The sequence below is a fragment of the Meriones unguiculatus genome, chromosome 11 (assembly GCF_030254825.1).
Source record: "Meriones unguiculatus strain TT.TT164.6M chromosome 11, Bangor_MerUng_6.1, whole genome shotgun sequence".
NCBI lineage: Eukaryota > Metazoa > Chordata > Mammalia > Rodentia > Muridae > Meriones > Meriones unguiculatus.
Window position 1 is genome coordinate 74,317,799 of NC_083359.1, and position 14,597 is coordinate 74,332,395.

At 47.6% G+C, this 14,597-nt stretch overlaps 1 protein-coding gene across 1 annotated transcript in view; it reads left to right on the plus strand.

The window, feature by feature from the left end:
- Window positions 1-1,872: 1,872 nt before the first annotated feature.
- Ncf2 (neutrophil cytosolic factor 2) overlaps window positions 1,873-14,597 on the plus strand; it is a 31,130-nt gene continuing 18,405 nt past the window's right edge. The window contains exons 1-4 of the mRNA XM_021632870.2: window positions 1,873-2,186; window positions 4,038-4,120; window positions 9,448-9,556; window positions 14,134-14,268. Of these exons, the coding sequence (XP_021488545.1) occupies window positions 2,013-2,186; window positions 4,038-4,120; window positions 9,448-9,556; window positions 14,134-14,268 (501 nt within the window). The 5' untranslated portion in view covers window positions 1,873-2,012. The remainder of the gene's footprint in view (window positions 2,187-4,037; window positions 4,121-9,447; window positions 9,557-14,133; window positions 14,269-14,597) is intronic.

Sequence of the window (14,597 nt, forward strand, 5' to 3'; positions counted from 1 at the left end):
TGAGAAATCACTGTGGTGGTCAAGTTCTGATTATCCACTGGGCAGAACTTTAGGTGTGGCAGTTGCTTGTGGGTCATTTCCCATCATGCATGCTGGGCAAGAGATCTAGCATTGAAATACTGTGTTTTATATTGAAACAGGATACAGGATCTTCCTGGATTGAATTGGGGCTCCTTCTGTCTCAGAATTCCAAAAAGCTAGGGTGGCGGGCCTTTGCCACCAGGCCAGGCACTTCTTAAGAGTAAGTGCCAAGGATCTGAGATTAAACAGTGGCCCCAACCAGCGGGGCTTGAACGTGGATTCCTAAGGGAGGAGAGTGGAAGGAATTGGTGGGGGAGGGGGGAGGGGACAAGAGACGCAAGAAATGAAAGCCAAGTCTGTTCATCTGATCAAGGCTTCCGTTTATTAGAAATTTTTACCCAACTTATATAGGGAGAAGGCAGGAAAGGGGGAAGGTTAATCTATTGCTGCTGCAGGAGACAGGAAGAGTGCTTTCATGGCTTAACTATTGTACCTGCAAGATACCATAAGGATGTTCTCTTAAAATATCTTACGGATGCTCTAAAGGATGTCCTCACAATCTATCACCCATGATTTAGGGTCTTAGATAACTCTTTCACTAAATAGCTTTAGGTCTCCACTAAATGACCTTTGCTCTCTACTTGGTTTTGGCTTCAGTAACTACCTTTGTCTCCACTAGATAGCTTTGACTTTGGCTTCCGTAGATACCTTTGTCTTCACTAGATAGCTTTGGCTTTGGCTTCCGTAGATAGCTTTGGCTCCCGGCAAAACAGCAGTGAACCAAGTTTCAAGGGACCCAAGAACTAAGCAGACGGAGAGGAAATATGGTCAGTATTTAGGAGGAGATGAGACAAAGGGAGAACATTCCCTCTGTAATCTAGAGTGCAGAGAGGAAGGACACAGGATGGAGACTGCATGGGTGAGTCTGGAAGCCTAGGAGACCACCAGGAAGGCCTGGCAAAGATAAGCCTATGCAAGGACACATTCGTTCCTCTTTTCAACCTCCTGTCTTCCATCTTACAACCCCTGTTGTAAGTTGAGTTCCTTCGGGTGGTGCAAACAAGACTTAGAAATACTCATGCATCTGGCCCTCATCAGTGAGGGCTCGACCCACCAAGAAGTCTGGCCTTCAGCAGATTTCGTCGTTTAGACACTCTACCTCGGTTTCCCTCAGAAAAGTTTGTTTGGTTTTGGCTGTTGTTATTGTCTTTTTTCCTTTGTGTGTGTGTTAACTTTGAGTTTGCCCATGCAGTAAGTAAAGGAACCCTAAATCTGTGTTTACAGAGACTAGTGAACGCCTTAGTAGTCGCTGTAGGAGCCATGTCTTCAGCTCTCACAGGCAGATGGGGAGATGATAATTGCAAGAAACTGGGCCTTTCTGAATTCCCTTAAAGTTGTCTCAGACCGGATGGACACCGGGGATGCCCCATCCTGCCTCAGAAATGGGTAGCATGTTTATTTCCCGGCCAAGATTTAAAAATAAAAACACAACAGCTAGTATAGTGGCGGCACACCTGTAACTCCAGAATTTGGGAGTCTGAGGCCAGAACACTGGGAGTTCAGGCCAGCCTCGGTTACACCCAGAGGCCACAAACAAGTGTGTTAACAGTCTGAGACCCAGAGGGAAAGGGTCAAGTACAGGGGTGTGCCTAGGCCTGCTGAGGTCCCTCTGACCTGAAACTGCTACAAAAGGTGTAGGTGGCAGAGACGAACAAAGGGTGTCCAGGACCGAGCGGAAGCACTTAAAGGAACTTACTGACCCATGGCAGACAGCCTCTGATGCACTTCCCCTTTCCCCAACCCCTCTTCTCTTTCCTTTTCTCTCTCATGCTGGCTGTGCGTCAGTTCCTGAAAGGTGGGGAAACTTCCTGATGCTATGAAGCTGCCCAAAGGGAGGCTAGACCCCATTCCGGAGCCTGGCACGCCCCGCCCCACAGCTCTGCGGAGAGCCGCTCTGAGCTTCTCTCCTGCCTCCTGGTAAGCACCTGACCATGTCCCTGGCCGAGGCCATCAGACTCTGGAATGAAGGGGTGCTGGCAGCTGACAAGAAGGACTGGAAGGGCGCTCTGGAGGCCTTCAGCGAGGTGCAGGACCCCCACTCGAGGATTTGCTTTAACATAGGTTGCATGCACGCCATCCTGGAAAACATGCCGGCAGCGGAGCAGGTGAGTGTGGGGCCCCGTAATCACAGCCTTTCCTCCCCTTGGAAACCTCACCTCCCTGAGCCTTCAAAGAACAAAAGCCCCAGAGGCCCCAGCTAACAAAGCTCCCGGGGCAGGTTCTCCCAGCCACGCATGGGTGGGGCTCTGCTCTTTACAAGAACTCCAGGTTACCCAATGTCATCTTCTAACCCTCTTGTGAAGACGGCTACACTTCTGTTTTCTTTTACAACGCATCCTGGATACAGGCTTTCTCTGTCTTACCTTTGCACCCAGTTGGAAAGTGCCTCTTACAGCTTCCAGGAATTTAAAATCCCTGGCTATGTAGATCAGGCTGGCTTTGAACTCAGTGGAGTTCTGACTGCCTCTGCCTCCCAAGTGCTGGTCCACAAGACCACCAGGTCTCTTTATATATATTGATTGATTGATTGATTGTGTGTGTGTGTGTGTGTGTGTGTGTGTGTGTATGTGTGTGTGTGACTTATGTGTGGGTGGATACACATGCCATGGTACACATGTGATGGTCAAAGGACAACTTTGTGGAGCTCTGTCTTTGCATTCTTTCCATCTTTACCTGGGTGCCAATGATCGACTCCAAATCTCCAGCATTTCACAGCAAGTGCCTTTACCTGCTGAACCACCTGAGGAACCTCAGGAGCCATCCACTCTGGGTTTTGTTTTGTTTTGTTTTGTTAAAGTAGGGTCTCTTATTAGCCTAGAACTTGCCTATTAAGCTAGGCTGGCGATCCTGTCTCCATCTCCCAGCATCGAGACTTCAAAGGTTGTGGCCCTGTACGTGGAGGTCACACTCAGGTTGTCATGCTTGTGAGGCAAGCATCTTACCTACTTAACCATCTCCTGGTCCTCCACCACCTCTAAAAATCCAGTTCACCCCCTCCCCCCCCAGCAGCAGGTGACAGGAAGAGAGACTGGGTGTGCTCAGGCGCTACTGTCAGCAAGCAGGTGGGACAGAACATGGGCTGGCCCAGCCTCTGCCTGTGGGGGGGGGACTGCCCCCTCCACTTCCCCTCAGGGACAGCTGCTTCCTTAGAGCTGTGGAGACCAGCACATTGTGGAGTCGTCAGGAGCCAGCTCTCCTGGATGAAGCTCTTACCACAGGCACTGCGTGTGCATATCTTGGCCTGGACCTGGGATTCTGGGCCAGGCTGTGCCAAAGGTCACTTCACACACTCAGATCATTGGCTTCTACCCTTACCGATCAAGACTTTTCTTCTGTTGCTGGCGCTCTCATTCCCTCTGCCCTTGTTTTCTGGTTTAATCCAATGTTAACAATATTATCTATGTATTCTTAGTTGTTATTATCTTAGTGATATAAATACTTACACAGTAAATTAATATTGAGCAACTATAACATGTATTTTAACTATATCTCATTTTATTTTTGATATTATATTTAATGTGAGTGGGTGTTTTCACAGTATGTATGTTTTGATGCCACGTGAGTGTCTGATTCTCAAAGAGGCTAGATTCTCAGGGGCCCTAGAACTAGAATTACAGACAGTTTTGCGCTACCATGTGGGTTCTGGGAATTGAACATAGGTGAAGAGCAGCAAGCACTCTTATCTGCTGAGCCATCTCTCCAGCCCCATTACTTATTTTACAGAGGAAAACACTGAGGTCCAGGGAGATTAGGTAATTTACCACAGGCTACATGAAGAGGAAATAACACCCGGGGCATTTCAATCCACGCAGGTCCCTTCTCCTCCCCTCCCAGCCGATTTTGTCACCTTGAGTTGCTGAATCATTCCGACACACCTGCTTGCTACTCTCTCTGGCTGCTCTTACACTTCCTCTCTGCCTGGCTCTGTGGCCATGTGTGCACCCTTCTCCCTGCAGGCCTTCACCAGAAGCATCAACAGAGACAAACACTTGGCAGTGGCCTACTTCCAGCGGGGAATGCTTTACCACAGCATGGAGAAGTAAGTGATCCAGGGCTACCCACGCTGTGGGAGTGTGACAGCACGCCTGATGGCTCTTTGTGTTATTAGACCTAGTGTTCAGTAAGTACCCTCCAGCTTCTGTGGACAAGAAGGCTGGCTAGTTTCTTCTGAGCCGTTATGCAAGAAATAGCATGCAGGAGGCTTATCTAGGGGAAAGGAGGCAAGCCTGACCTCATTGTAAGTCATCTGGGGCACAACCACAAGGAGCCTAGACACCACCACTGGCTGCTTATTTAACTGCTGGTCCTCCCTAATGAGGACACCCAGTGTGTCTCTCTGTGAGGGGCTGAGCCGTCCAACAGCAAGAGTCATCATGAAATCAAATCAACCCTGGCTTCATCCCTGCTGAATGTGTTTGCCGAACCCAGTTTAAACCACTGGATGGGGGTTGGGAGGATGACCCTACCACAAAGAATAAGAATACAGGCTGTTAGTGGCATGTGTGTAAGTTAATATAATCAAATAGCATATATTATATATTACAGACACATAATATATGTGTATATGTATTAGTTCACAGTTGACGGCAAATTTTAAAGAATGTTTTTCAAAACATCATGTCAATTAGTTCAAAGCCATTTTTTGCAGACTAGAAGGGCATTGGCCAATGTGTCATTCTAGTTCTTTCTGGATGCTGGAATGATAGTGAAGTCCCTTTCCCTCTATCACATTGTCCATGTTTGGGGTTATTTACATACAGTCCATAAAACAATAAAAAGACCAAAAACAAAAACAAAAACCCAAAATGAATGTTAACCTCAACCTCTTCTCCTCTTAAATGTCCAAAGAACAAGTATATGCATAAAAAAAATTCAAAATGTGAATTTCAGATATTTTGGGCAAAAGTCAGACAGCAAACTGACTGAGGAAAGTGTCCATCTGTATGCACAAATTCTAGGGAAAAGGGAACTGGCTGAGAGGAAGGAAGACTTTTCCAACAGTGAAACTGGTCAAGCTTGGTGTGGCTGGGTTTCAGGGCATGGAAGGGAACTGGGGAGGCAGAGAATGCCCTGAGTGGGCGGAGCTGGATGATGAACTCCTGGAAGTTTAAGTCCCTCTAAATATGAATAAAGATAACAAGACTGGCGCCTGGGAAGTCATTTTGGAAATGACAACAGTTGTCCTCGTGACAAATGGGGATCTGCACCAGGGCGGCAGCAGTGAAAAGGACAAGAAGTGGGTTTCCGAGTTGGCCACCCTCACGGGGTATGGGGCAGGCACATTCTGAGAGACCCTGTCACACAGGCAGTAGTTGGCTGCTTACAGCTGGAGTTGAGTCCCTTGAGACAGGGTGGACTCTTAAGGGTCTCAAATGGATTTCCACATGCAAGTCCCCCTGAAAACACTACCTAGAGATCAACAACAACAACAAAAGGAGACAGTTGTTTGGGCTTGAGAATATGCCAGACTTAACTATTTTCCTCACTGGAGAGTTGTACAACTAAAATCTAAATCTGGTGGATTGTCTTCCTCAGATTTAACAATTATCATTCAGTCCTGCATTCTCTTTCTGGATTTTCCCCACTCCTTCTTTCATCTTTCTTTCTTCCACTCAACCTCTCCTTCTCTGTCTGCTTTTGAGACAGGGTTCTATGTAGTAAAGGCTGTTAGCTGAGGAAGACCTTGAATTCCTGCTCCTCCTGCCTCCAATTCCCACGCGCCTGGGCTGTAGGCGTAAGCCACCATGTCTGGCTTTTTCAGTTCTAGATTTTTTTTCTAAGTCAATCAAAATCTTAGCCTTACAGTCTCTGGAACTTCCAGATATTTCCATGTAGAAATTCCTTCTGGAAGCCTGTCCCCCTTTTTCTCTTGTCTCTTTATCATAGGGTATTAGAGAGAGGTAGAAGGAAGACCCTCAGTTTCTCTTTGGATAGTAAATAGTTTGGGGTGAGCTGGACTGAGTTGTGGCTTGCCTCTGTCCATATTCTATGCTTCTAGAGAAGATACTGGATTCTGGAGGATGGGGTGGGAGGAGGATGCACATTGTCTGTAGAGGCAGCTACCTCCTCCTCTCCCCAAACCCAGACCCCCTCCCCAGACAGTCTGTGTGTGCCTGTGGCTTTTCTTTCAATAAGCCTTTCATTTTACACTCACTCAATCAGGTAACTGAGCACAACTGTAGAGAACCTTTGAAGTTCCCTGAGCACTAGTGGTTGCTCCTAGCAACAGCTAAGTACTCAACTTTACAGGCAGGCGACACCCCCAGATTAAAGCCTTCCAAAGTGGCCCTGGGGCCAGAACTTCCTGAATTTTGCTCATTTGGCTGCCCAGTGGTTCCCCAAGATCCACTTGTCTCTGCCACCCCAGAGCTGGGATTACAGGCACATACTGTCAGCTTGGCTTTCTTTCTTTCTTTCTTTCTTTCTTTCTTTCTTTCTTTCTTTCTTTCTTTCTTTCTTTCTTTCTTTCTTTCTTTCTCTCTCTCTTTCTCTCTCTCTCTCTCTCTCTTTCTCTTTCTTTCTTTCTTTCTTTCAAGATTATTTTTTATATGTAAAAGGACCAGAGTCGGTAGAACACACCAAGACCAAATTCTCAGCACAAAGGAGATGTATTTGTCCCAGAGGGCTAAAGATCAGGGAATAAGAGACAAAGAGGAGACAGAGGATGAGGGAGAAGGGAAAAGAAACAAGGGGGCAGGGGAGGAGATTTATCCCAGAGGGACAAAGGACTACCTTTGATAGAGAGGAGACCCATAGGTAAGTGACAGTTTATAAAGGGAAAAGGGGAAACCCCATATTGGGATTAGTTGGTTAATTTTGTTTGGGCATATTAATTAGGGTAGTCAAAAGGGAGCTTTTGATTGTTGGACTTCAATCCTTTGATAGCTGGACCTTGATGGTCAGCCTCAGGAGGAGGAGATGGAAATGGTCAAATAAGGAGATTGACCTGGGGGGCTAGCTTTGGGAATGTATCTGACGGTTTTTTAGCAAGAGGGAAAAGGTTAAAAGGCAAAACCTGTGGGAGCCATGTTTGCCATGCTCGGGCCTACTAGAGCCCTGTGGTGTGTCCAAGTGTTTTGTCTGCACGTATGTATATGCACCATCTGCATGCCTGGTGCCCACGGAGTCCAGAGCTTGCATTTGCATACCTGGAACAGAAGTTATGGATGGTGCTGAGCCACCATGTAAGTGCTTGTACCAAAACCCCAGCCCTCAGCAAGAGCAGCCAGCGCTCTTCTTAACCATGGACCATCCCTCCAGCTACAGTGCTTGGCTTTTTTCTGAGCCCTTGAGATCTGAATGCAGGTCCTTATAATTGAGGAATAAATGCTTTACAACTGCGCTGCCTCCCCAGGGCCCCCTTTTTCTTTTCTGTTCACTAAGTCGCTAGTTTGTGATAGCCTTTCTGCAGCTGAAGCTGGCCTTTACTTCCTGGTCCTCCCACCTTCACCTCCCATTGGGATTATTGGTGTACACTATGCCTGGTTCTTCTGGAGTTTCTTTTCTTTTTAAATTTATTTGTTTGATTCTGTGTGCATTTATGTCTGTGCCCTAGGAGGCCAGATGAGGGCTCAGATCCCCTGGAACTGAAGGTACGGACAGTTGTAACCTGCCATGCAGGTACTGGAAATCTGAACCCAGGTCCTCTGGAAGAGCAGCCAGTGCTGCGTTTAACAGCTGAACCACCTCACCAGCCTCCTGGAGTTTCTTAAACATGTTGGTGTGAATTCCACATAAAGTATATGGCCCATGATGCAGCATCTCACCAATTCTCTAGCACTCCTAAAGGGATTTTTTTTTTAATTTACTATATATAAGATTTTATTTTTATTTACTATATATACAATGTTCTGCTGCATGTGTGCCTGCACGCCAGAAGAGGGCACCAGATCTCATTACAGATGGTTGGGAGCCACCATGTGGTTGCTGGGAATTAAACTCAGGACCTCTGGAAGAGCAGCCAGTGCTCTTAAACTCTGAGCCACTTCGCCAGCCCCCAGGGATGTTTTAACAGTCTAAGAAAGTGTGAACTGGGTGTGGTGGCTCACACCTTTAATCCCAGAACTCAGGGAGGCAGAGGCAGGCTGATTTTTGAGTTCGAGGCCAGCCTGTTCTACAAAGTGAGTCCAGAACAGCCAGAGCTACACACGAAGAGGGAGAAGGGAGAAGGGAGAAGGGAAAGAAGCCGCCCTAGGTCACTCAATTTACAACATAAACTGGGTACAATCCAACATTCAAGAGGTAGAGGCAGGAGGATCCGGAGTTCAAGGTCATCCCAGGTTCTGTACTGAGTTCAAGAGCAACCTGTGATACATAAGACCCTATTTCAAAAACAAAACCAACCAACTAACCAAACAAACAAAAAAACCCAGCAGCAACAAATGGACTTTAGCAGGGTTAACTCCACCCAGCTTTTTCCACACAAAAGGAGCACTCTGGTTAACACTGGTTTTTTTTTTTTTGTTTGTTTGTTTGGTTGGTTAGTTGGTTGGTTGGTTTCCACACTGTAGACATCCTGATGAGACCCTACAGTGCCAGGTAGACTCAGGGCATCTCCACAGCTAAAAACCACCTGCTCAGCCAGCTCAGCAGGGAGCAAGGCAGGTGTGTGAGTTAGTGCTGAAGACACTGAAAGTACGCCCGCTGAGAGTTTCCCTGCTCCCCAACAGGCGGTGGGGCACAGTGGAAACTGCGTCTGCGCCTCCACCCGCCTTCTTGCTTTGGGGAGACAGCTGGCCACGCATGGCCTGTGCAGTTACAGACGGGGATCCAGGAAGCCTGCCTTCTCGTTCTTTCCAGGATGGCCTCAGAGATGTGTGGGAGTAACTTCTCTCTCTTTCCCAGCGTGTGGTGAGGAGGCAAAAGGCCGCAAAACCAGGAGCCAAATGGGACCCAACAGAAGATTTAGGGGAAGGCTGTGGGCAGGAGGAGGGTGCCCACAGCGATAGCTGTGCCAGGCAGATCTGACTCTGAGTGAGGGTGGTGAGGACTGCTTTGAATCTGTCCTGAGAAGCAGGGTGGGTCAGTGTGGTCCTGCTTGGAGATCGCCAGTGAGAGTGAGAGCTGTGTTTGAAGGCTACCTGAACGGTGGGGACTGTGTACAAAGGCCCATAGAGAAGAAATCTTCATTGTTGTCGTAGACTGAGGGTCCCCCCAAGCTGCACTGGGTCGCCCATGTGTGCAAAATCACACCTAGTCTATAGAATTCTTGGTGTCAGGATTGGTGAAAGTGCAGAATTATCAAACAGAACAGGAGTGCTTCTTCAGGCAGGATGGAAGGAGGACAGAGAAGCACAGAGACGCACGTTCTGCATTCCTTTTTCCATGACCTGGATGGACTAGCTTACTCCTCCCCCTGTCCTGCAGATACGACTTAGCTATCAAAGACCTTAAAGAGGCCTTGACTCAGCTTCGAGGGAACCAGCTGATAGACTACAAGATCCTGGGGCTGCAATTCAAGCTGTTTGCCTGTGAGGTAAGGAGGTCAGGGACGGTGGCCTGGAGAGGACATTTGAGAAGCACCGCGGTCAATTAGCACCTGCAGAGGTTGGCCAAAGTCATGTTGACGCCTATGCCTTGAGACTCGGGTTGTCTGTTAAGAAAACACTCAGATGGGTGTAGCTCAGAGGTAAATGGTGTTTGCCTAGCACGTGTGAGGGCCAGGACCTGATCCCAACATTGACAAAGGGAGGAAAGGAAAGGGAATGGGATAAGATCAGAGATGGGGCAGGATTGGGTGACTCCAGGCTCCTTATAGAGTAATTTAGTCACCTGAGAGCGGACGTTTTCTTAATTTCAGATTGAAAAGCCAATGCAAAAAATAAGCTCACTGGGTGTTCTGAAGGGAGACCAGACTGGAGCGTGCTGGCCTGTGAGAGCACTCACAGTAATTTGCATATCTTATTTAGCACTTCAAGCTACATAAGACATGCTGTTTGCTCAGCATTATGCTAACAGGTTCAAAATCATGGATTCTCTGTCTGTGAGGAGCCTGTTGTAAAGCATCCGGGTACTTGGTCAGCACCTTGTAGAGAGACTATGCGCCATTTGGTGCAGATCTGTGTACGAGAACAAAGTACATGTTAAGGGAAAGTTCTCCAAACAAGGACAACTTCTTCCCTGCTTTACTAAGAAGGCATAGCTGGCCTTCACTTGTGAGTTTATGAACTTTTCTTCCTCAAATAACCTTCCCTATCAAATTTCCAAATATACACCACAAGCTTTAAACAACGAAAACTCCTGCAAATGTCATGGACCTTTATTTAGAAGCATTGCCAAATGAACGTCTCTTTTGCTTCAGTTTCTCAGGCAGAAGTGAAGCGTTCCCAGGGTTGCTTGGAGCTGCAAGTAAAAATAGATTCTATTGCTGCCCGAGTCCCTGGGGACATGCGGCCCATCCTGCCCTGCAGCAGGCACACAGCTACACCACCACTCACAAGGGTGTGGCCTTTGCTTTGGGAACGGGCTGGAATGAGACCAGCTCCCTGAGGACAGGAATCATTGCTCTCCATAAGTAATTGTAGCAGACCCTTTGTTACAGGGGCTGCCCTATGCCTTGTGGGAATTTTTTTTTTTTTTTTTTTGGCCCTATCTCTGGCCTCTCCCCACTAGATGCCAGGGGCATCCTACTTCACCTTGTGATGATCAAAATGGTCTCCAAACATTACCATTCACCCTGCAGAGGGTCACTTACATATGGAATCGGGGCAGGGGTGCCGGGTGAGGTGTGGGGAGAGGGTGAGCAGGCAGCTCTAGAAAAAGAAGGTGGTGTCCACAAGCCTTTGATCCCAGTACTTGTGAGGCAGAGGCAGGTGTATCTCTGAGGCCAGCCTGGTCTACAGAAAGAGTTCCAGAACAGCCAGGACAACATAGAGAAAACCTGTCTCGAAAAACCAGAAGAAAGGAAGGAAGGAAGGAAGGAAGGAAGGAAGGAAGGAAGGAAGGAAGGAAGGAAGGAAAGAAGGAAGGAAGAGGAAAAAGAATTGTGCCTTGTGGTAGCAAGGAGAACTTCTTGGAACTTTATGGGAGTCCTCCCTGTGAATGACCAGAGAGCAGGAAATTGGTCATTTTCCTGCTTACACCATTCTTGTGGATTCACTTCAAACCCTTACAGCCATAAACACTGATTGTGAGGAAAGGCCTCAAGTGAAGGCAACTGAGAAAAAAAGAAAGAAAGAAAGAAACTTTAAAGCTTATGTGGTCTCTTTTCTGTCCTCACATGTCCTGAATAGGTTAGGGTAACCACATTTGTGTCATGTGCTTCTCAATTTATGATGACAGGTTCTGTACAAATAAAACCCATTCCCCCGCCTCTCTCTGAGTGTGTGTGCATGTCTTCTGTCTTCCTCTCTCTCTCTGTCTCTCTCTGTCTTTTTGGAAGGGACTCTAAGCCCAGACTAGCCTTCCATTGGGTATGTAACCAAGTCTTCCCACCTTCCCTCGACAGTGGGTAAATCCCAGGCCTGTAGCAGTTGGAGGGTTTACGCAGGCTAGGGATAGAGCCCAGGGCTTTGCTGAGCCAGCACTCTCCTAACTGAGACACACCCTCAGTCCCAGTGAAGGCAAGAGTTAGTTTAAGTCAAAAATGCATTTAACACCCGTACACCATGTGTGTCATTGTTTTATGGCCTTGCACCCTAGTGTGTTGTAGGAGGCATGGCGGTCCCTGTGCTCACAGATGAGCACTTTGGGAACCTGAAATGTTGAACACTAGGGTAGTTCCCTCAAAGAAAGGGAACTATCCAACCAGAAGGCTGGAGGTGGAGGTGGTTAGTGGCCTGGTGACCTTTGCTCTGTGTAGCCCAGACTACACCAGATCTTTCCCCAGACCCTTATCTTGAGCTTGTTTTTCTCAGCAAATCTGCAGAACCCTTTGTTTGTTTGTTTGTTTGTTTGTTTGTTTTGTTTTGTGACACAGTTTCTCAGTGTAGCCCTGGCTGTCCTGGAACTTGTTCTGTAGACCAGGCTAGCCTTGAACTCAGAACTTCGCCTGGCCCTGCTTCCCAAGTGCTGGACTAAAAAGCATGCACCACCACCCACAGGGCCCAGAATCCATCTTTATGGGAGATGTCACATGTACTGTACAAAGAGTTTCTTTGCAGTCACCTTCGATTTTTATCTCACTTACTTTGTGCTTGATTGTGCACACAGACTGAGTTTCCACCAAACTGTGCGGTGTTTAACTATGTCTAAAATAAACTACTCAGGGTTGGGACTGGAGAGGTGGCTCAGTGGTTAAGAGCACTGGCTAGTCTTCCAAAGAATTCCTGTTGAAATCCCAGCACCCACATGGCAGCTCACAACTGTCTGTAACTTCAGTTCCAGGGGATCTGACACCCTTGGGCAGACCTACATGGAGGCAAAAACACAAATGTAAATAAAGTGAAATAATAAAAAGAAAAAAAAAAAACGACTCAAGGTCAGATTCTCGAAGTTTGAATTCCGCTACTTAGTTGTATTGAACTAAGCTGCCTTTTTATCTCCTGTGGATTCTTATTCTGCTGGCTGTGATGGTGGCAGAGACACCCCCCCTACACACACACACACCCCTCACAACACCCTTCAGGCCTCCTACGGTGCGCTACTTGCTTTCCTTTGTGGTTGCATGGCTGACTAGGAGGCAAGACTCTATGATGCTAACCAAATTGCAAGAGAGTATTGTCATATGTATCACTACCCTGGGAAAAGATCAAAATTAAAACATGGAGGTGTTTTTTTTCTATCGAATGTATGTGTTTCTCTTCTGAACTATAGTTAAGTTAAAAAAAAAAAAAAAAAAAAAGCCTGAGTCCTTGGGGACTGGCGAGATGGCTCAGTGGGTTAGCGTTGCTAGCCATTAAGGCTGAAGACCTTAGTTCAAACCCCTGGACCCACATGGTATAAGGAAAGGACTGACTATTACAGGTTGTCTCCTGACCTCTGCACATGTGCCATGACTCACACACACAATCAAAAGAGTGAAAAAAAATCCTCACTGCAATCATTCTAAGCCAACGACCTATGCCGAAGGCACCAGCTCACTGATTCTCAGAAAGGGGTGGTGAAAAGGTGTCTAGAGCACCACTCCTGGGCCTTCGTCCTCGCTCCCAGAACCAGCACCAGCCACTAACACCGTGGAAATGCCAATCTGGTGGCCCTGGTGTGTCTAGCATGGTAGAACTGTTTGTTGGCTAAGGGCTCCCATTCTTGCTACAGAACAGCCCTGTGGGATGGCCAAAGTTTTGTCAGGACAGGGCAGCTGGCGTCCCGGAAAAAAACAGGTGATCTGGGGGATGGATGCTAGAGCGTCAGTGTCCTTCCGGACTCAGCCTCAAGTGTCACACCTCTGTTTCCACAACATTCTTTTTATCTTCCTAATGTATCCAAAAGTTTAACTGGTTCTGTGTGTAAACTGCGCAGTATAAAAGTGAAGCAAACACTGATGAACCTACAATCCAACCGAAGACCTGGGAAGTTCTGCCATTCCCTCCCCCTGCAGCTGAAGCGTTCCCCTGGGCTCCGAGAATGCCAGCTCTCTTTCCAGCTCCACTGGACTTGGACCATGAAGTTGTCTGATGCACACTGCTGTGTTGGAGTCTTGGGATCGATCCATGTAATTCCAGCCAGGTTCTATCGGCTCAGGTGCCAAACAACGCATCTGGAACCTCTTCCCACCCCGCACTTGGCCTGTAGCTCCGCCCAGGTTCAACGGCAAGAGCCGGAGTTAGAAATCACACACCTTGGTTTTCCTTCCCAGCTCTGACTCTGCCTCCCTCCCCATGAGGCTCTGGGAAAGCTCCTCTTCTCTATGTTAGAACAACACACTAGTTCTTTGTCCCTTCTGACCTACTTGGTTATAGAAGAATGCACATGGCTTTCTGCATTAGAAAGAGTTTTCTTAACACCGCTTATGTCTGACAGAGCTCAGTGGCTACACTAATTGTTGGCTATCCCCTAGATACTCAGGAAAGGAATTATGTCACCAGACGGCATTCTCTGTGTGCATATGTGAACCCTTTCCTGGTGCCTGGCTTTGGAGTAGTTTCAAGTTTTGTGTGGCCTCTGCTCTTCTAGGTGTTGTATAATATCGCTCTCATGCATGCCAAGAAGGAGGAATGGAAAAAGGCAGAAGAGCAGTTAGCCTTGGCAACAAACATGAAGTCTGAGCCCAGACATTCCAAAATTGACAAGGCCATGGAAAGCATCTGGGTGAGTGTGGTGGGGGGGGATGGTTTCCTCAGCGGAGTCCCACTGGGTGGCATTTTCTTTGTTGGTTCTGATCAACAAATGCTCTTTCAATACCTTCCGACCTTGCTCGGAGCCGAGAAGCTATGTACTGGAGAGTGGAAAAGCACAGCCCCTGGGTCTCTTTGAGTGATGCCCTGGGCAATGCCTGTACTTTCTTGGTGCTGTGCAGCCCTCAAGCACTGTGAACATAGTGGCTGTATTTTTTTCTGCTTGCCTTTGAGGCCTCACCGTCTCGCCCAGTGCCAGGTTCAACGTGGTCCTCACAAAAATGTTCCGGTTCTATGAGAGAA